Raw genomic sequence first — 23,882 nt, forward strand, 5'->3', positions numbered from 1 at the left:
GTGTGGTACACCCTGAAGCAGGGACTAACACATAATCCCTCATTGCATTTGAATATCTGAATGCTGTCCATGTTTCTCTGTTTTTCACAGAACATACTTGGCACCTAAGTTGTCTTCCTTCTGAGGGCCAGTGTAGAAGTACTTGGTCTTCCCCATGGGATATCTGTAGTTGAGACCCCCCCCCCCCCCCCCTTCTTGTTTGAAAATTAATGAGAACATTTTAAACCACAAGAAGTGAGGAGAATAAAGCTGTTCAGATTTGAAAGGTCCAGAAGGTGAAAGAATTTTTTTTCATTCATTTCCAGTGTGTCTCCTAATGGTGTAAATGCTTGTCACATCACATGAACAAAAAGTCTTCACCTCTGAGCATTTTGTGCTCTTCTTTCTTGAAATTTTGTAAATGTTGGTAGAAGAGACAAAAGACAGATATTACCATCCATTCATACATTTGAAGGACGCTCTTCACTACCTGACATGACTATACAAGAAATGTACTTGTTCTTATTTATGTGGGCATCAGACTCAAAGTTTAAAATTAGTTCCTGTGCAATGTCTTTATTTTGAAGACTCCTCTTCAAAGTCATCTTTCACTCAGAAGGAAACTGCGTTTGAGACTTCAACATTTGAAACTCACTCCCTTCACAGTTTATACTCTCATGAAATGCCTGGGTCATTCTTATAGAAGTAATAAAAGATGAATGGTAATTGCTTCCTGTTTCTTGATTGTTATTCATGAATAACTATTTCATGACACTTGGGTCTGTCTCTAGGCAGTGACACAATGGTCTTAGCCTGGAAATTTCCTCTGTATTTGAAATGAAGTTCTCAAAACTGAACTAGTACTTGTGCAACTGTAAATATGCACTGGTTAGACCACATTTCCTCTATGGATTACCAGATTTATATATCCCTGCTAAAATCAACTAGTGAAGTGGCTACATTACTGCACTGCCAAAAACTATAACACTACAAACATCTATCTCGAGACCTTGACCACTTGGGTATCTGCAGCTGTAAGCTGTTTAGAAGCAAACTTATATTATTGTGACACATGAAATGTCATTCTGATTTCTTGGTTGTTTCTTGTTTGTCACTGTTTACATGCTCAGTTCACCATCCATTTGCTAAGAACAAGTTTTGTCCCAATGTGATCATCATCAGGTTCAATTCCCTGCTTTTTTGTCATTCCACTGTGAATATTTTCTCCTCCTAAATGTCGAAATAATAATAAAATTTTATGTTAAAACATTTTAAATTAGTTAAAATGGTACTTTTGACACAGATACTGGACATACATGTGGAAACAGAGAATACAATTACAATAATAAGGAAAACCGGAAAAGGAATATTTCAGAACAGTTTAGAAATGTAATGCATATTTCTAGCTAGTAAACAAGAAATACATTTGAATGAATTTAATATTGACCACAATAATCCTCTCTTCAAAATGATGCATAGAAAAACTGAAAGAATTATCTGCATATAACACCTCCCCATCCCCAATAAAACAGACAGGTGCACCATGCCCCACATCATTCTACAACAATGCAACACAACACATAAACTCAGGTAATGTAATACTCTGCTACTACATATCATATCAAGGAAATTGAAACTTTCTATTTACAGATCAGAAAGCTGTGCAAAATACATTTTAAGAAACATTTTTAACATTATTAACTTTTTACCATTTTAACTAATTTAAAATGTTTTAACATGTTACTTTATCATTATTTTTTGACATTGGGGGGAGAAAATATGATCCCCAGTGCAATGACACAAAGGCAGGGAATTAAACTTGATGATGGCCACATTAGACTGAAACATGTTCCAGCAAATGGATGGTGAACTGAGTGTGTGAAAAGTGACAACAAGAAAAACCCAGGTATCTGCATAACACACCAGAATACTACACTATATACAGACTTGCCATTTTGAAATTATGGTACAGTGTTAAAATGTTTCTGCATCTCTAGCTAATCCAGTTTCAAATATTTAAAAGAATAAACCAAAAGAAAAAGAAAACATGGGGTCAGATTGGAAAATATGTGCAAACTATGCTGTTAGGCAGATTATTTGGAACTACAGCATGAAGAAAATTGGTTCATTCCTAATAACTTACATTTTATTAAAAGTATGGACTAAAAACTGTAGTGAATAGTCTAATTTGAAGATTTCTGTCTTCTGGGTTGTTGCGTTGTGTTATCTGGTCGATGCTAACCAACGTTTCAGAGGTCATACTGCCTCCGTCATCGCCCTGATGACGGAGTCAGTATGACCTCTGAAACGTTGGTTAGCATCGACCAGACTACACGGTGCAACAACCCAGAAGACAGAAATCTTCATACTCACCGCTGTGAAAACCTCAAATCTTACACAGTCTACACTACTTCCTGATTTTGTGCCCTTTGAAGCATTTAAATTCCAATATATTTCAGCTGCCTGGCTAAATGGGATTTAAATACCTGTCATTTAAAGGTTAAAACTTTAAACCATCCAGTCATCAGCAATGAACATATGACAGACTCTCATGTAAAACGTATGAAAGACCCCCATAAGATATGTGATGAACTCTGAAGGAATAATCTTGAAATGGCCACAGCACTAGAATGTGAGGTTAAGCGAAAATTCCCTGTATCTTGCTGAGGAAAAATTTCCATACTGGATTGGCTTATCGGCTGGTTTGCACATGTTATATGGGCCAGTTATTTGTATTTTCTCCATATGTAGTTCAGCTCGATTTGTAGAACCATGGCTTTTCAAATGATATGTGCCCTTCATCGTAGGCATGGGCTTACTTACATTTCTCCATTAACATTTATCATAGATTATGTTGGTGTTCTCTGAGATGCAACCCTAATGTTCTGCCTGTTTTACCAGTGTAGCTCTGGTTGTTGCATTCACAGGGTATGCTATAGATGCAATGCCCAGTATCCTGGAGGATGTCTGACAAGTCCAGTATTCAGAAGTGGGTATCCAAGAGTGGCTGGTTTTGAAAACTTCGGTGTTGTACTAGTTCCAAATATGTCTAAACTTTTCTTATACTTCCTTAACATTGGGGTGGGGGATGGCAACCATACCTAAATATGTTTTTCTCTGTCTCCTGCCAACTTTTCACTGTAGGTCCCTTAGTGTAGACTTCAGTAAGTATCCGATGATGGAGACTAGCTCTAAGGGACCCACCAGAGTGGGCACCCCTCGCACCTACCTGCACCTGATGATGGAGATAGATTAGTTTCCAGTTTTTAACAACCAATACAAAGGACAGTGTCCAAAATAACAGTTCAGCTTACTAAAACATCTGGTGAGGTGCCTTTAAAGAAATTTCTGTACCAATAGTCTATGGATTTCTTACTCCTCCAGTAGAGCTGTTTGCAACAGCATTCCCATTATATAATGGAGCATGAACTTAGTTACAATATGAATTGATATATGTTCAGGTGCTGATAGTAGGTGGTGGTGATGGAGGAGTGGCAAGGGAGGTGGCCAAGCATCCTGGTGTAGAAAGCATTGTGCAGGTAGAGATTGACTCTCATGTTCTTGAAGTATCCAAGAAGTTCCTGCCATTCATGGGTACAGGGTTGACGAATCCGAAGCTTACACTTCATGTTGGCGATGGATTTCGATTCATGGCACAACATCGGCAAGAGTTTGATGTCATTATCACAGACTCTTCAGATCCTGTAGGTATGTATATAAATCTCTTTCTCTTTATAGCAAAGAAATCTGTTAACTGAAGTAATATGACGTGTTCCCTGAAGTTTGTTAATGAGCTGGATGACTTTGAATTTATCTAAAGATATTCTGCAATATGACAATCATTATCATACAGAGGGTAGTCTGCAACCATCTTCAACAGTGAATCCTGTCATATTTTGATGTACTGAGGTGGATAGAATAAACTTAAGATACAAGAATTTTATGCCTTATGATGACTGATCTACTGGCTTAAACTTCCTTGTATATTTATGTACATATTGTGAATTTAAATGTTTTAAAACTGTACTGATGATAGTCATTGTAATGATAATGCAATAATAACAAAGTTCCCATTAATTTAAATTATGTTTCATTCATACTGCAGTCATCTATGTTTTCAGATATTCACAAGATATAAAATTATGAGATTTGAACTTATGTTTGGCATGTTATCTCTCAGATTATGGTAATGGAAACTGAGATGGAATAATTAATTGACCGATATGTAAATTCAGTTTTGCTACATTTGGTGTTTTAGGCTACACCAAAACTAGATTATCTGAATTTCACTCTAACATTGCATGTCTGGAATACCAAATTTTTCTGCCTTTTCAAACCTTGCTGTATCTGTGGTGATCAGAAACATTATTTGGTTTTGTATCACCTTTCTCACGAATTAAATTTAACCCTCTGATTCATTCTAAGCTACCAATGATGAAATCACTGATTATGTTATAGTTTTACCAAGAAAACATTCCTCTTCGTTAAAATACTTGAAGGTTTCACAGTAAATAAATGTACACAAATCTCAGGCGATCTGCTGCATCAGTGTTGGGCAGACAACTGTTGTTTTTGAGATTGGCTTTGTCTGTGTTGTGTAGAGTGACCATTAGGAGCTGATATATACACTGCTCTTTACTTTCCCAGCAAGTGTTTCCCAACATTTATTTTCCATGGAGGAACCCCCAAAATAATTTTTCATAACTTTATTTGTAAGGGGCTTCCATATAAAGTCAGCTTACATAGTTAGAAAGAAAACAAGCATTTTTCCTGTCTTTTTTGTTTGTTTTTTAAGGTATAAAATCAAAATAAAGTTCACTTCCAAAGTCAGTGTAAGTTTTACTTTCAGTGTGACACTTGGGCTTGTTTCTCTTTGTACAAATGTTGAATTCTTGGCTGAATTTTTGACAACCACACTCGCAGTTTTTCCTCAACAGACAGCAGACGATTTATTTATTTCTTTTCTTTGAATGTTTATCACACGTGAGAAAGCTTATTCACAGAGGTAAGAAGTTGAAAACTGAACTAAGACATTTACTGCTTTTGCTGAGATCACAGGATACTATTTTCTTATTGAAATCCAAAACATAACAGGTGATGATTCATTGAATGTTATCATCATTGTTTGATCACACTGTAGTTCAATCAGTTGTTGTTGATGTTCTTCTTCTTGCAGACTGTAAATTTTGTGAATTTGGTGAGAACTCAACAAAAGTCATATATTTCTGATGACAAAGAAGGAAAGGTTTTCTGCCGGTGATTCCAAATAACTGATAATAATCTGTCTGGCTCAGAACCTGAAGTAGGAACAGAAACATTGCATTATCTCCACTTGAAGGGTGTTTTTTCAAACCTGGAGTTTATTTTTGGATGCAAGAACTTTGTGGAAATTAAAATATTTTCTTTTGGGCCCTACATGCTGGTGTTCAAGGTGTTTTAAGTGCTGATAAATATCTACTAAGTAGGTTCGTTTCATAGCCATTTTGTATCCAAGAAAATTAGAAAAACTGACTTTATTATGATCTTTGAAGAAAAGCAGCAGTTCCTCTTGCAGCTCAAACACCCTTGTTAAAATTTCCCTCTTGAAAGCCATCTGGCCTCGGAGTGTTGAAGGAGAGTCGCATGGTCTTTTTGAATATTTTCACACAGCTTTGCAAACATGCGTGACTTAAGAGGGTTGATAAAATTGAACATGTTCACAGCTACATCAAGGACTTGTTTTAAAATCTTCTCCAATAGTTTTTGAAAAAGAACTTCTTGGTGGAGGAAACAGTGGTTCGTTGTGACATCAGGGTGTTTTATTTCTTTGATGAATGTAACAAGTAAAGCCATCCCACTACATGCCATGTAGGTCGTTTGTGGGGAGTGGAGGTATAGCTACTATTATTCCTTCACCTTGGCACTAGATGGGGGTGAGTGGTCAGCATCACGCCCCGGCTGCCCGTGAAAGGACCCTGGTACCCACTGGATGGGAGGCTGGGTGGGCCCCAGAGCCAGTCTGGACGTAGAGGCTAGAGTAAAAATCCTCTGCCCTCGTCGGGGATCGAACCCCAGTTGTCCAGCCCGTAGCTAGTCACTATACTGACTGAGCTATCCCGACTACTTTGACGAATATAACAGCCTTTCATTGATCTTATTATTGAGGGGGCACCATCAGTGCGAATTCCAACACCGGCATGACAAACCACAGGATTCCAAATAAGAAGACAAGGTGTTGAACTGTCTTGACCTTTGGTCGTTCCTGAAAGTTCTTTGCAACAACAAAAGTTCCATTGTTTCACCTCCCCTTTGAAATCGTACGAATGCCAAAAGCTGAGCTTGTTATGGCCATTGACTCGTCGACTTGAACAAAGTATCTTCTAGTATTTCAGACAAGACATCTTCAATGTCGTGTGACATTTCATCCACGCGCATACTAATAGTATTATTGGAAAAAGGGACGTTAATTTCACTTCCAGTTTCATTGCCTATCAGCTCTTTTAACTATTATTTTACAAGGAGACATTGTTAGGTGTTCAGCAGTAGTGTGACTTTTCATTTGTGTGCAACCAGCCCAGCTACTAAATAGCTTGCGTCTTGAGCCCTTTTACCGATGGTTACTTTTTTTTAAAACTTCACGTTGTTTGCCTTGTGAATCCATAAGTCGTTGGAAGTAATCGTTTTATTTGACAAAGGCTGTGGTTAGTAGTGACGTGTCGATTTAACTTGACCGGGGCTGTAGCTGTGCTTGTGAGGTTTTGTTTCCAGCAAACAGTGCACAGTGGAACTGGCCAATTTTAGTCTCTAGTCCATGTAAAACCCATGGCCAAGTAAGTCATTGTAAAGGCGAATTTTCTTCTTATCTATCAACTCTCTTCTTCTTTTACTCATACTTGGCTCTGGTAATTTTGATTAATTCTCACTAACGCACCTTCTGTTTATATACTTCAGCAGTCATATGCAGATATTGTTAGTTGGGTGGGATGTTAGATACACAAAAACAACCACAGTTTGGGTAAAAACGCTAATTACAAAAGTATGCTAAGATTACAAATCTATAAAACACCACTAGTGAAATCACTCCCGTAAATAAATCACTCTTTGTATAAAGTGAAGCTTTCGCGGCGAACGAAGTTGATGAAAGACTCTCGGGCAACAAGCCACGTCAGGTGGCTGAATGGTGAATGAACCATTTCTTCTTGGCGGAAGAAATGGCTCATTCACCATTCAGCCACCTGGCGCGGCTTGTTGCCCGAGAGTCTTTCATCAAATCACTCTTTGTCACTACCACTGGGGTAATTTGAACCGCACTCTCTACCCAAGAGTGACTCGGTTGCCCGATCGTCACGCTTTAAATTTGGAAAAACTACCTCGCTCAACCAGAGAGCTCGAGAAAAGACTAGAAACGCGGAGAATTCTGGGTAGCAGTTAGCAGACGAAAGGGATTCTCGGAACTTTACGTGAAGATAAGGACAGCGCTTCCAGGAAGAGTGTTTGTCGCGCTGCTGTTTTTCTCTTGACGGCACAGGGCTCGACCCGCCGTTCTGTCCACAAGTAAGGCGGCTCTGTAACAACACGAAACGAGCACAGACACAATACATCTAAATATGACTTTAAATACGAACTGACAAAAACAATACAAAGAGGCAGTTGGTTACGCATGGAGATTACTTCAGTATGGCCAATTACCGGACAGAAAGTCCCGAAATGTTAGGAGGAATATTTGGAAATTTCGCGGTAATTCTAAATGTTTATTAATTATTTATTCCCCGATTTCTCGCCGAATCCTGGTTAGGAAACAGTGACATAACATATATCCACAACTCATGATCACTCATGATGATGGAGATAGAGGCAGTCTTTGAAATTATGGATTTTTGGTCAGTATTGACATGACTGATCTGTGAAGAAGTTATTAGTGCATTTCTATTAGCTGCTAGACTGGTGCATAAATCAACATATTGTAGTTTCAGAGATCTGTGCAGTGGATATTTCTTGAAGCAAGACAGACATTACTCCAATTCATACCACTAATGCAGGTATAAGCACACAAAACTTGGTTTAATATTACAGGGTCTGAACCTCCGAGTTTCGTACTTCACTCTGCCAAAGCAAAACTGAAGTTTATAAACTTAATATGTAGGGTATAGGAACAGCAGAACAGCACAAAGAATGATCTGTAGGAGCTTCTGGCACATGGGATTAGAAATTAAATTTGCATCTTTGTCTGTTACAGGACCAGCTGTGTCTTTATTCCAGCAGAGTTATTTTGAGTTGATGCGTGGAGCTCTGAAACCTGGTGGAATTGTTTGCTCTCAGGCTGGAACAGTATGGGCTAACATAGACATTGTAGCACAGACATTTCAGCACTGTCATCTCACATTTAGAAAAGCATCATTTGCCTGTGCTGCTGTTCCCACATATCCCACAGGACAGATAGGGTTTGTGCTTGGAAGTCTCAGCCCGGTAAGATGGATTTCAAATTTACTGGGACTCAAACTATCATCCTGTCCAACTTTTTGCCATGTATTTTGATATTTTCATGTCACTTTAAATTAATCTATTATTTCCCAATATTTTTTGGACAGTGCTCTTCTTGGTGAGATTTCAGGTTTTCACAGCTGCACTGTTTTTTTGCACCATGTAGTCTGGTAGAAATTTACCAGCAATTCAGAGGTACTTATTGTCTCCATCATCAGAGTGATGAGTTTATGATGGAGGCTGTAAGCATCTCTGAAATGACAGTCAGTTGCTATTAGTCTATGTGGTGCAACATCCCAGATGACAGTCATCTTAATGATCTGAAATGTGTACCAAAATTAAGACAAAGGAACTTAAAGTAGATTATGTTTAATGGCAAATGTGTAAAAACAAACATACCAATGATTAAATTTGAAGAGATTGTTTCACCTAGATTTTTGGGGAAATCTTGAAAACTGTGTTGCCAACATTTTACTGAAGATTCAAGAACATAGTCACTGTAAGTAATTAATTGAAATAATGCCGGATATTTTGATTCAAAACAGTTCATATAGTAGTAACAAAACAAATGAGTGAATGTTCTCATCACTAGCAGTAACTTAACACTATGAAATTAGAAGGTTTTTAGATTCAAATTCTTAAGCAGTAGATTATCACTAATAAGCTAATTAATACTTAATAGATTTGAATTATTGTACAAATGAAAGCTTGGAATCTGGTATCATCTTGTGACTTTTGTATGTTAAATACTGATGATTTTGGTACTGTGCAACAAACAAGATTAGATGTACACACAGAATGTGACAGCATATTGTGTTGGCTACTGCCATATGTCTAATATAACAAGATTAAAAAAAGGACAGTAAAATTGATTGAACTGCTTAGAATCAATAGAAATATTACTTAATGATCCTATGATTTATTATGTTTTAAATTGATGTGTGAAAGACTTGATATTATATAATAAGGAACTTTGTGATTTGTTCATGTCATTAATATTATTTTGATAGTGAAGTCAGGGAAGCTGTGATGGGTTGGGGGAGAGTCAAGGCATGCATACAAAATTAAATCTCCTGAAGAATGGTCACATGGGCAATGTAGGAGATAGGAAAACATTAAGGTAGATATTAAGGAAGCAGGTTTTGAGGATGGTATGTGGACAGGAAGATGTTCAGGATCATATCAAATATCATCCACTGGTATTAGCCATGTTCTGAAACTTAATTCTGCTATCAGAGTGGTACCTACTGTCCACCGACCAGGAGAAAATCCCTGCTAGGAATTTGATATACGCTCATGCGCAAGATTTTGCAGTGAATGACGAGTTGCTACTAGCCACCCTAAAAGCATTCGTTCCACAACCACTGAACGACCAACATACAACAGGCTTTCATGTGTTCTGATGGGTACAGCTGGTATAGTGATTGAACCTAGAAAATTATCACAACACCCACAGAACACAGCACAGGTGCACTCACTCCATGCTACTCATAACTGCTTGATGTTTTGAGTCTGTGTGTAGTAGTGTAACTCTCTCTAGCATCATACTTCCCACTAATAGCAGTCCTCTAGTCCATCTGATAGTAAACGTCCCCCCTGCACTGCACCAGAACTGTTTCCCCCCCGCAGGGATTTTCTCCTGGCCAGTGGACAGTAGATGCAACATTAAAAAAACCTTAAGATATTCAGTTTTTAGGAATAAGGTTATGTCTGCTTAATTGTATTCTACTATATTACAAGTTATCACACAAAGACCTACGACTCGTATTACAAGAAACCTGGTACAAATTTGCCATCTGTCAGGTATAGTACAAGAAATAGTATAATAGATTACTTTAATTATGTTGCTAGATTGCTAGAGTATAATGTTCTCTTTGAAAGAAACATTATCCTGAAATTTACGCTGTCTTCTTTGAGACCCATTAATTTTTCCCACGACTTCAGTGGCTTATGTTTATACAAAATACCTGTTGTTTCATTTGAATTTCCCAGGTTTGTGCCATATTTTTGTGACCAGTCAACTTTTCTTTTAACTATTGGATGCTGTGATGACTTTCCATTTTGCAAGCATTTTAGTTTTCAATAAGTGATGGCTTTCAAGTAGGCTGTTATCATAATCTAATCTCTTAGCCAAATCTGCTGTGTACAATGCATTTTTTATTTTAATTTGCATGTTTGGTAAGACATGATTGCAACACAGCAGGAAAGAAAAACTATTTGCTTAAAAGGAAAATTATGAGATGTTAGCAAACACATGGGGGGCTCATATTTCCTTGGTGAACCAGTATGAATTATTAGTATCAACTTTTGCTGGCTTTGCTACATAGAATTTTTTAGACGCTTTAAAAACATGAATGTGAAAATGTATTTTTTTGCAAAATTATCATCACAGCACATTTATGAACAGTCTGTCAATATAGGTCTTAATTAAAGATGAGTAGGAAAACACTACCTATAAATTGGTGAAAATATGTTAAATATTTCTTTACCTGACTTCAGTGTTGTTTTCTTCTCAGACAGGTAGGGTCCTAGTGAAGATTGCCCAGTTTCACTAGCTTTCTTCTCTCTTAGCCTTGCCACATCGTACACCTATAGACTGCCTCCTCAACCAGGGCACTTCTTCAAATATGAGAAAGCATAATGGCAAGGCTGCAACTGAAAGCTCCTTTTTCACATTCTGTGACATCACAGATGTTGAAGTAGAATAGTGTTCTATGAATGACTCATTATATGTTATCTATAGAGGTTGCTATTTTCTGTCCCCGTTGTTGTTTTTCATCGTTTTTCCTACACTGAATATTCACACATATTTATGAATATATGTACTATCAGCACACCTGAAGTAGCGTACTATTAGTGTTAAGTGGCCTAATTAGTAAGCTGCTGTGACTTATTATGATTTTTGCATTTCCTACAGTTTACATAATTTCTCATCATTTCCCAGGAAAGTGCAAATAGGAATAAGACTTTTATGTGCAAAAAATCACACTATGAAGTGTAGTGACTGACTTGACACCAGGTGCAAAATCAGGGAGCAAACTGGATAATGACAGCCAGTTTGTATATTGCTTTACGTCTGAACATGTAGAATGAGGGATCCAGTATATGAAAAGTAAATGTTAAGAAATCTGAACATATGTCCTCAAACTATAATAACATTTACTTCGTGCACTAAAGATCCTGTTAAAGTCTAGTCAGTAGAATATCTGTAACATTTTGACAGTTGTCTTCATAGAAAACCCTCACAATTCACTAAGTAAATCATTAATATGAGAATATATCGAGTTTATAGAGAAGTTGGGTTCAGAGTATGTGTCCTGTATCTCTCTGTCTTTCTTCCATAACACCATTGAATTTAAATATGGCCTTTTATTAGAACATTCTGTCAGATATTTGTGTGTGTTCATCATCCCTATGCATTCTACATGGCCATCTCATTTTAACACCAGCCCTAGTAATAAAGTGTATACTTTATTAATTTATTTGTGTGTCCTGTACCTGAAGAGCATCAAATTTCAATGTGGCCTTTTATTAGAACATTCTGTCATCACTGATCATAGTAATAAAGTGCATATTAATTTCTTAATATATGACTTTCATGTTTTCATTTTACAGGAAACCAATTTTAAGGAGCCACTACGGATATTCTCAGAGACAGAGTTAGATTCATTTAATCTGCATTACTACTCTGCTGAAGTACACAGAGCTGCATTTGTCCTGCCTCGATTTGCCAAAAAGGCCCTGGATGAGATTATCAATAGTGTTACTGATGAGGTGAACACTGGTGACCGCTAAACAATCACAGTATTAACATTTGACTAAAAAAATACATACAGTCCTTTCATATTGTGAACAGTTTTATAATTCTTATACAGAGGGTGAAGTACCCTGGCAATATTTTAGAGCAATTCAAACTTTCTTACAGTCTGTATGATTGATTGGTGTCATTTCTGTGGCAACTAAGTAGGGCCAGGTTGAGTATGTAAACTTTTCCATTCTTTAATACAGCCAAGCAAAAATGTATTTAATTTTACTTCATGTCATTCTACAACATGAATGTTATAAGTTATCAACTACTGACATATAGGGATAGAAATTCATATGTTAAATTCGTCCAGATTTTGAGATCAGTCCGTTACTAGAATTATTGTAATATCCAAAATTTACTAATGTTAACTACTACAGAACTGGTTGAAACTAGCTACCTTCCTCCATTATAACAGAAGAATCTCTTCCTTCTGCAAGGTTTGAGATGACGTACTTCAGATTTTCATGAGCAGATGGCACCTGAACAAAAAACTGCCTTGTTAAAAATGTTGTGTTTATATGCACATGGGTTACAGTCTGAAAACTGGTGTACAACCTAGATGAAGGAGAGGTTTTTTTTTGCTGATGGAGCACTGTAAATGCATGAATATGCCCTTTTGTAGAACACTTGACTTCATTTATTTAGCCAGTAGTTCATAGGACCGTGGTGCAGCCAGAAGTTAAAGGAATTGAGGTGTGTTACTTATTTGATGAATAAACCATTTTATAATGTTTGAGGCTTACACAATGAATTGTCAAAAAAAGAAAAATGTGGATAACTTCCACAGCTAAGTACACTGCATTATATTTAAGCTAATTTAAAAACTCAGGAGATTCATTATAAAAGAAAGTATGTATTTATTAAGTGAACTATAAATATGACACAAATTATATATGACTAGAAGCTATCGCGGTGACTAACAGTGATAAAATCCTCTCGGGCGACCAGCTGTGTCAGCTCAGAACCGAAGTCCGACGGTAGAGAGACTGTTGCCATCATCAGGGAATGTGATGGGTAACCACAGTTGATTGTATATATATAATCGGTGCCCCTTCATGTACGGTCAATGGCCGGTGAGGAAAGGGAAGCAGAGTCAAGTGGAACCCATCTCGAAACATTCGCTCAGAGTCACTCTACCTAGAACTTATGGTCAAAACAACCCAACCAGCGTTGTCTTAGGGGGAGAAACAAAAGAAGAAGAAAAAAGAAATGACAAAAGGAACCAGTCTTTCATCCTTTGCCGGTCGAAAGATTTTGTCATCTGCAACGACGGTCACCCCTCTGGCATTGTCTCGCCTCTGTGTCACTTAACCAAACCAGAGCAAGAATGGGAGAGGGTCCACCCAAATTTTACTTGGTTGGAACCTCTCCCGTATTTTGCTCTGTCTCAATGTTGCTCAACCCGGCCACGGACCTCTCTGACCTTGTCCTGTCCGAGTGTTGCTTAACCATCTGCGTCTCCTGGAAGATGCTGATGACGGTGCCATACCTGGCTCTGCATAAATCCATTGTCTCCGTTGAAATTATTTGAGTGTAGTCATATTTTAGTTGCCTCCTTTACCAGTCGATCCACTGTGACCTCCTCCAAGCTAATTTTATGTTTTGTTTCGATGCTGTGTTCTGCTATCACCGATTTGTTGGGTTGATGGAGTTATATGTAATGTGCATGTTATTTGCACTTGGCTGTTAATGGTGTGCCCCGTCTGGCCCATATACACTCCCATTGGATCAGGTACATACCTGCCACACAAACTCTGAGGTAATCTTTCACCGACCTTAGCTTGTTGTTTTACTTAACCAGTCGGTGTATGTCCTAATATTATACTTGGCCAGTAACCTGCTAATCTTTCCGGATATTCACTGCATGTATGGTATTATGGCCATGTCAGCTGGATCACTTTCCTGAGTCCTGGGTTTCTTCTTTGTTTAAAGGGAGAGGTGTATCTCTGTTGCACTGTAGCCATTTTGTTGGAACTTTTCTTTACGTGTCAGATTTATCCTTCTAAGTTGTCAGAGTCGCAGATGGTCCTAGCCCAGCCAATGAGTGTAGATAAGATGGCAATTTTTTTGTACTAGATGATTATCCGTGTGGGTTGATTTCCTGTATACTGTGCGGCCTTTTCACTAACACTTCCAGAAAGGGCAGTGTATTATCCTCGGTATCCATCGTGAATTTGATGTTGGAATAACAGAAATCTCTGGAGTTCATGTTCCCCATGCGGCCATACCACTAGCATATCTGAACCAATGGGTCAGTTTGCACAGAGCAGTTCTTAGTGTTATCTTTTTGAAATGTTCCATATATAAGTGTGCCGTTATTGGAGCAAGCTGTGAACCCACGGCAAAGTCATCTGTCCGTAATATTTCCCTTCAAAAAGAAAGTATTCTGTAGATAAATCCTCTGCAGCTTCTGTATAAAGGATGCGAAACTTTTTTATGTGGTGTTCCATAAGTCCCACAAGGGGACTAATCCTGCCAGATGCTCTCCAGGAGGTAGGTGGATGAGCCGATACAATTCACTACTTTTCTTAGCGGATTGCTCTCTTTATGTGTTTTCGAAAGCCCATAAAGTCTAGGTGGTGCAGAAGCACTGGGGATGAACTTCTCGGCAGTGTTCTCTGGTATTTCTATTTCCTTCCTATTTATCAGATCTTGCTGTTGTAATTTGTATATCGGTTCGTTGAGCATTGCTTCAATCTTCTTGCTGTAATCACTGGTGTTCATTATTACCATGGCGAGCTTTCATTGGCTAGAAATATGGTCAGGTCTTCATCTTCTGTAAAGGCTAGCAGTGCATTCTGTTCTGCTTTAGAAGTATTCTTCTTCTGTGTCTTGCTTTCCTTAAGATAAGGCATGTTTCCTGTTGTATTTCTTCTGCTACCTCCATATGTAAACCTAAGATCGCTTATTGTGGACGTAGGCATGATTTGTGTTCATGCAGCTTGTTCTGAACTCTCTAGTAACTTTAGCACTGAATATGATTTCACAAGTTTTAGACTTATGAGTCTGTTTTTATAGTTTAAGAGGTTTACAACTTTTGGGCCTTACATTTGTTACCTGGATTGCTTTTGTATATAGAAGGTTCTGATGTTTCCACTTTCTCACAAATTTTTCAAACCTTTTTCCTCTTATGTGAAATTTGAGATTTTCATGGTTGTGAAGTTGATGATGATGTTCTTTTGAGTTTTGACACTGTGTACACTTCTAGGTAGATGCCAGCTTTCTGGAGAAACTTGCTGTCTCCATCTTCAGGGATGAAGTGCCAATGCTAGCAATCAGCCAAAAAGCTAACTACGAAGTGCAAGACATTGTCCCATGCTAGGTTAAACCATTTATGGGTATGAAATGCATAGCTGGAATTAGAAAACAGTGCCTTATAAATGATAACTGGGGGTTTGTTGTCTTGGGTGAAGTTTTGACATGTTCAGACTAAAGACAGTGGAAGGCTTTATGCAGAGTCAGAGGAAGGGGAAGGTTGAGGGAATGGGCCAGTCTGATATAAGGAAGGAGGGAAAATGGTCTGATCCAATAGGAAATTTCAAAGTAGGCGATTGGGTTCTGGGTAGAAAGTGAGAGAGGGAAGAAATCAGCTCTCTCCAGGGTCAACCAGTGGGTGCTATGTTCCTTCAGGTTGTGAATGAGAAGGTTCCATGCCATCCTAACTGGCATCTACCTGCAAGTCTACATGGTGGCGAAACCCAAAGGAACGTAATCTTTTCTGATACTCTGTTCTGGTTTTCTTCTGTAGACTGAACCACTTCTAAGTAAAGATGCTGTGAAAAGTTTCTACTGACTGTACACACTTTACTGATGTTACTGCAGGTAATGACATGTGATCACAACTGGGCCAACACAAAAAATCAAAAAGCCTGATTTCTGAAAATAAATGATGCCACAAATGTAAGTCATTAACTAAGCTAAACTATTTGAAGCAGAATGACAAATTTTCTGTTGACAAAAATGCATTGTAGATTTTTACAAGACAAAAATACCACATTTTCTACCACAAAATGGATCTGTGACCTATATATTTATACATTACAGTATGCTGATTTATGATCTGGCAATGTGCATTATAAATGTTAGCATAGGAGTGGAGAAAAATGTCCTCACTCTTATAGTAATCATGTGTGTTTCAAACTGCAATTTTAATTTCAACTGGGGAGCTCAGAGAAGTAAATTATAAATTATGTCAGACATGTACATGCCAGGAACTATTAAAGATTAATTTTCTAAGCAAAATCTGAAATATTGTAGGGGCCGTCAGATCTTTTGAGGTAATTGTTTACAGGATATAAAATAAGCTAATATAAACTTTTGTCACTGCCTTGCTTTGTGTTTAATACAAAAAGTCAATGACAAAGCACTCCTAGTTGTGAAATTTTATATCTCACTCAGTTTGAGACATGTAATCATCAGGTTTATTTATGAGCTGGTAAGAAATCCACCAGCTTTTAGTGTGTGTGTGAGGCACATTGTAGTCATGTTTGCATTATGTGCCTGTGTGTGCTCTAAAACATATTAACCCTTGGCATACAAAACAAAAGAGAGTGCCTAAGGAAATGTGGAGTAACTCTCAAAAGATTTATGTGACTTTTAAAAGCCCTGTTTGTAGCCCTGCAGATGGCATTCATTTCAACCCATGTATGGAGCAGCATTCGTGCTGTAATCATCACTACAGTTGCAGTGATCTTGTAGATGTCTGAAATCATGAATTTTTAGCAAAACAGATTTCTTATGAACTTAAAATAATTGACAACCTTGTATTCATATGCCTCAAATTGAAAGAAATAATTATTAAAACTAGGGAGTTCTTTTTCAGTGAACCTGTGTTTCATCATTCAGAGGGTACTTTTTTACTCATGAAAGTGATCTGTATGAGTGCAATCCTAAAAATTATGAACATTGTTGGTTACAAGAGATCAAAAGTTTGTGTATACATTATAATAGACATGAGCCACGTTAAACTGTACATAACTATCTTAATTGACACATGATACCAGTCATAAAGGATAGAGGTTTTGGTATATCTGTTCTGATACCTGTTGTACAGTACAAATTTCCTACGGCTTCTAATAGGGATAGTGATCACTCCTCTGTATGCAAAATCATGAACAAAAAAAGCTTGTAATGAATGAAGGATTCTATATGAAATTTGTAAGCAGTAGCTGTAACAGCTGTCAAATTTGCCTGATTGTAATGTGGGGCATTTGTACATTTATTTTCGGTTCAATTATAAGTTGTCTGAAAGGCAAATGAAAAATGTATAGAGAGTAAATGTGATCTTTTATTCAGTAATGTTTAGGAAATTAGTTTTCAGGAGCTGTTTTGGATTTGCTTGTTGACTTGTATATTTATATTTGTTACTTTTCATATTATAGATACAAATCTTTAAAAGTATTCACCCTAGAACAATCTGTAAGATAACAACCCTCTTTGACAGTAAAACATTGTAATCAAATTAACTTCATTGCTTCTCAAGATAAAATACAGTAATTTTTATGTGGACTCTTTAACTGCAAGTCCATCCACATCTTTCAGCATAATATCACATGAATGTCAGAGTCTGGCTTTGTTTCCCACTACAGTCCATTGAACCATGTTTTTCTTTTCTTTTTTTCCTCTAATGCATTTCTTCACTGTTTTTTTAATTGAAAGTCTTTGCTGCACTGTAATTTGAACCAATGCAAACTTTAATAAATTTTCTATCTTTAATTTTTGGAAACTGCTAATATACCTGCATGTTCATGCATTGACACAAATTTGTCCACATTCAGAAGAAAATAAACTCATCTTCACAAGGAGGTAAGCATGGCCAAAATAGAAATAGTACCCAGTATGGGTTCATTATGTGTAAATACATGTGTAATTGTTGGCAAAAGGAAGTGTTTGTAAGCAAGAACATCCTAAAATCTTCATCCTAAGATGGTTAACCATTGGACCATGATTACATGTTATAATAATGTTTCTTTTATATTTTCCTTGCCCTGTTTACATCCCAATTTGTTCGTAGTAACTAGTGGTTAAAACTTGGTGTTACCACGCCAGCCATCTCAGGAGAAAATACTGAACAGCTGATATATGTTGTAAGTTAAAAAAATCTGAAGGCTCTGACTTCAAAAGAAGTCTTTGTTAATTCTGAAAAAAAATAAAGTTAACTCAGGATTATTTTGGTAATAAGTTGAATTGTACTTCCTGCTACTGAAGGGAGCATGAACACTCATCACTATTAAAACAAGAGCATGCCATTGCACCTGTACTAAGTTATCTTAATATCACAGAAACGTTTTTTACTTGGGTTCTTCATTGTCACCTTGCACATAATTTTTACTCAAAGTATACATTAATCACTTATCGGTTAACTGTCCGTATATGCCTTGGCCATCAGAATTAACTTTGGCTGCAGAACCTGAAGATTCATCACTGATAATATGAAAGCTAATAATTTACCAAGGTATTGAACTATTTCCATCCTTTTCCAAATTCTTTGTCTCTCCTGACAAAGCTCATCATATCTGGACAAAGTTCACTATATACGTGCTTTCCTCAAAGAGGCCATGTTTCATACGTAATATTCTTTGCAAAATTATGGTTTTATTCATGTCTTGATCTGTAGTAGTATGGCAAGTAACTAGGGCAAATTTTGAACTTATTAATAAGCATTTCCATAATTTATTCCCATTATCAAGAATCATTTCTGTTACTGGTGTTATCAGATACAGTATTTTTCAAAACATTTTCCAGTTTATTATGTACATAATCAGTATGTATAAAATAATGCCTTCAAACAAAACTGTTTACACTTGAAAATACATTTAGTGCCAAATGAATTTCGACCTCAAGAGGTCATCATTAGTGGCAAACAAATTAACTCATATTAAATCATACAATTCCTAAGACAATGGTTTGTAGTAAAGCTGAAGGGTTGCACTTTACAAAACCATACTTTACGTTAATTACATAAGAGTTGGTGTATTATCCAAAATGAGCTACTTAGCTTTATGTCCACTGGTCTATGTTGAGGTTTCCGTTGTTGGTCTATGGTGAGCCGTGGTTGCGCTGTCTGTGCCTGTGAATTTTAACGTTGCATGGGTATTATGTGCAATTAACATCCAGTGTGGTATTAAATAAAGTATGGTTTTGTAAAGTGCAACCTTATGATGATGTATGATTTAATATGCATTAATTTGTTTGCCACTGATCACGACTTCTTGAGGTCAAAACACATTTGGCACTAAGTATCTTTTCCAAGTGTAAAGAGTTTTGTTTGAATGCTTGATTTTATATATCAATACACTGCACAGTATGCAAGGTTTCAAGAAAATCAGTATGGTTGAAATGTCCTCAATAAGGCTTTTCTCATTGTCTCATCTACCTTTCTTCAGAAGATAATTGTGGATATTTAGTCCTGAAAAGAGACCTAAGTTCCTTTCTGCTTCTCTATGAGCCATATGTTCACCAATCAGCTCCGAATTCCCCATGTATTATTATGACTTATTCTACATTCTATTGTCATCTGACTAACTTATGGATCCATGGAATGTAATAAAGATGTATGTATGTATCCTTCTGACGTGCAGGCTACTGTTTAGTCACTTTATCTTGTCGATGGAGTCAAGGTTCTCTGAAATGACTACAAACCAGCCCACTACATCACCACCCAGTGAGAATGAATATAAGATGGCTATCTTCTGGGTTGTAGTGCCATGTAGTCTGGTAGAAGTGTACCAACATTTCAGATGCCCTTGTGCCTCCGTCATCAGGGCCCTGAAATGTTGGTAAACTTCTACCAGACTACACAGTGCTACAACCAAGAAGACAGCCATCTTCAGCCTCACTGCTAGGAAAACCTGAAATCTACTTAATAGAAGGTTTGCTGTATGGGTAGTATTTTAAAATTAGCCATAAAAATCTTCTACCCCACACAAATTCAGGATTGACCAAATAAATGAACCACCACAAGAGCTGCTACGTAACTAATCTCCAGTCCTCAGTTCTATATAGTTCCAGTGGGTAATACTGTCTTGCAGAACTATAAGAACTCTTTAGCACACATGATGTAGATTCAAAAATTCATTATATTCATACATTATTGAAATACAAGGAAATATAGTTTTTGCATAATACATTTAGTGCCTGGACTATTGTAAGCCAATGACTATAAATTTCATTCCCATATTAACATGGTATGTTTCAAATTAATCATACAATTCTATAATATTTTCAGTTAACTTTTAACTGCCATCTATGATAAATTTTCACACAGAAAGATTTATATGTCATATGAGAGAAAATAAAAATTATGTAATTTAAAGGCAATTATTTTGTGAGGAATTTATTGACACTAACCAAATATGTTGATAGCTATGTAGTAAGAGGTTGGTAGCAGTGGCTATCTGAAAAACACCTTATGTTTGTATGTTACTTGAAAGCATAAGGAAAATAAAATAGCAGCAAATTGCTTGATAAATGATCTGAAGCTTCCAGTTTGTGATTCAGTAACTGATACAAGTAGAGGGTCAAACTTTCCAGCAAAGTAAAGGAACAGTCTACAGACCAGGGAAAATCCCTGCTAGGAATTTGATATACGCGCATGCGCAAGATTTTGCAGAGAGTGATGACCCATCCTAAAAGCATTCGTTCCACAACTACTGAATGAACAACAGGCTTTCATGTGTTCTAATGGGTATAGCTTTAAGATTACCTCACAGTGGAGCAGCGATTTAATCTAGCATATTATCACAACACCCACAAAACACATTACAGGTGCACTCACTACACACTACTCTTAACTGCTTGATGTTTTCAGTTTGTGTGTAGTAGTGTAAAACTATGGCATGTCACACTTCCCACCAATAGCAGCCCTCTAGTCCAGCTGATTAGAAACATTCCTCCTGCACTGCACCATAACCGACATTCCCCGGCAGGGATTTTCTCCTGGTCTTTGGACAATATGTCAGATGGATTTTTTGTTGTATATGTTTTGGAATGCTAATGTGTAATCCAGTGAGTGAAATACTTGATGCATTCTTCATGCCTCAGGAAGAACAAAAATCACTGAAAACCATTTATGTTTATAAAATTAAGAAGGTTAAATGTGAGAGTTATGTAATTATATGTGTGTTTTTATAATTTTTAAGCATTCCAAATACTGGTTTCAAGATTCATACTCTTTTAAATGCTGTTAGATTCTAAAAAAATGTGTTTGTTAAATTTTACTGCATTTTTATAATACTGTTAAAACTTGATTTCAAGTATTTCAGAATTGTAAAAAGGGAACAGGATTATTTACAAAAATTACTACACTTGAAGTTCATATTTCTGCCATTTCCACAGGATAAGTTGATTGTGCTTATTTCATCTCTGAACAGTATTTTATGTATGTGCATGAACTAAAGTGACAGTTACATATAAGGTCTCAAAACTTGAATTTTCTGATGTGGAGAAAATCATGCATTTTGGTACATGAATATTTAAAATATTATGTTTTGGCTTATCATAAGAATTCATGAACACTGCATGTGCAGAGAAACAGCAATTCCCTTCATATATGTAATCATGATTATTCATAGTAAAATTTGAGGTTCTCATGACAGTGAGTATGAACATGGTTGTCTTCTGGGTTGTAGCACTGTATGGCCTGGTCTTCATTTTCTCATGTTTCAGAGGTCCTTGCTGCCTCCATCATCAGGGTGATGATCCTTGCTGGCCTCAAGGCCCTCTGAAATGGAAATCTTTTACCAGACTACATGGCACTACAACCCAGAAGACAACAATCATGATTGTTCATCCTCATGCTCAAGGCACCAAAATGTAATATCTTTGAAACCTCATTAAATTTAGCAGGCTTATTATTAAGAAAGGTATTAATCAAGTTTTGCATAGTAAAAACACTAGTTTAAGCTGAGTGTATGTTAGAAATACATGACATTTAAATTCTCACACCACTATTGACATACAGCATTTTGTTTTAATTATGATTGGGTAAGGTTATTAAAATCTGAGAGAAGTTGTATGGTTATCTATTTCCTGCACTGGGCACTTAAATCTGTAAATGAAGTTTATAGAATTTTTTTTATAATTAGCAGTTTTTAATTCATTGGGACTATGTTTTCTACCAAATGAGAGATTACTATTAAGCATATTAAATGGTCAAATCTGGTAGATATATTTACTCTTTTGTGCTGTTAGTGAAAGTTTTCTTACCAATATTGTTTCAGTAATGTTTCTATGGTGAACATTTTTTTTAATGTTACAAACCATATAGTAAATAATTTAGTGTGAGCTCTGTTGTTCATGTATAAGTGCCAGTTGTCTGTTGATATGAGTTTTGTACTTTTTTCATATAAAACAGAATACAGATTATGTATTGTTGAGTAAATAAGTATAGTGCTAGTCATCTATGTAAGGTTTATTCACCTTCTTTAGTCCTCTAGTATATTACATACCTGTCTCTCCCTCATTGTGTGTACTATTCTGCTACTCCCCATAATAATAAACAGTAATTTTGAGAAGAAAATATATCCTCATGTCCCTGATTCCTCTTTCTTTTCACTTTCATTATCTCTGCTTCTCTAATAGTTTGCCATTATTATTCATCTGGAATTAAGTTCTCATTCAAATCCATTGACATACTGTCACGTATACTAAAATATCAGTATAACAGACTTTCGTGGGGTGACGGAAAATATTCATGACAATGAAAGGCAAAATAAGACATTAATAACTTAAGATTTACATTTGTTCAATAAGTCATATGTAACCCACTTGTAGTGTTATTTGACTACTGGAGCTGCTTGCCATTCTCTATTCAATACATGATGTGCCAATTTTTCAATACACAGTCCAAAGCTAACACTATATTGTCATCTTTAATTGAATTATTCTGCACCATATTGTATACCATGGAAATAATGACAAGTGAATTTTTGTGTGCATGCGCGTGCGTGCGTGTGTGCTTTGTTCCTAGTCACAATTTGATGATACCTCCAATCAGCACTGTCTGCCTTAAAACAACACTGGCTGACAGTCATATGTTGTTCAGGTGCATTTCCAGTTGCTCTGTTTTGCCTAGTCAACTGCAATGTGCTGTGAAAGCTTGCAACTCCACACTTCCTAGTTTGGAGTTAAAATCTGGCAATTTTGAATAGGAAAACTGCTCAAGAAATTTTAAGAAATCACAGACATGCTTCAGACATTTTAAGCACTGTTTAGGTAGATATTTTTGTTCAGTCAGAACAGTTTGGGAGTCAAGTTGTATCTGCTGGACATGCGTTAGCTACATTGTAAATGTGGAAACATAGCATCTTCATAACAGAATGAACTGCTTAAAGTAGACGTCATCCCTTATGCTTTGTTAACTGATATCAACATGTTCATTACATTATGATACAATCATCATCAAAATGTTTTCATTTTATAGTTCATTAAACTGATATCTAGACTACACTACTGAAGATATCTGTATGCTTGTGACATCTAGTGCACATTTAACAAACTATCTGAAAGAAACAGCAATATTTGTAATTATAAAACATGACTTTCAGCTTCTTCTTATAATGGGCCCAGTGTTCATTCATTGAAGGTCAGAGCAACATATCTGGGCTAATGTAGGGGAAAAGATGTACAGATAATA

The 23,882-nt window shown here is 36.6% G+C and overlaps 1 protein-coding gene across 6 annotated transcripts in view; it reads left to right on the forward strand.

Moving 5' to 3' along the window:
- Positions 1–22,646, forward strand: part of SpdS (Spermidine Synthase) — a 28,714-nt gene extending 6,068 nt beyond the window's left edge. For 3 of the 6 annotated variants that reach the window (XM_022059254.2, XM_022059253.2, XM_022059255.2), the window contains exons 4-7: positions 3,441–3,687; positions 8,195–8,424; positions 12,055–12,213; positions 15,996–22,646. In XM_022059254.2, the coding sequence (XP_021914946.1) occupies positions 3,441–3,687; positions 8,195–8,424; positions 12,055–12,213; positions 15,996–16,040 (681 nt within the window). In that variant the 3' untranslated portion in view covers positions 16,041–22,646. Of the gene's footprint in view, positions 1–3,440; positions 3,688–8,194; positions 8,425–12,054 lie in introns of all 6 variants that reach the window. The other 3 variants (XR_002542381.2, XM_022059256.2, XM_022059257.2) reach the window with 3 other exon arrangements.
- The last annotated feature ends 1,236 nt before the right edge of the window (positions 22,647–23,882 follow it).

The sequence above is a fragment of the Zootermopsis nevadensis genome, unplaced genomic scaffold (assembly GCF_977971745.1).
Source record: "Zootermopsis nevadensis isolate Lab colony 2312 unplaced genomic scaffold, Znev_1.0 Znev_ptg000006l, whole genome shotgun sequence".
NCBI classification, from domain to species: domain Eukaryota; kingdom Metazoa; phylum Arthropoda; class Insecta; order Blattodea; family Termopsidae; genus Zootermopsis; species Zootermopsis nevadensis.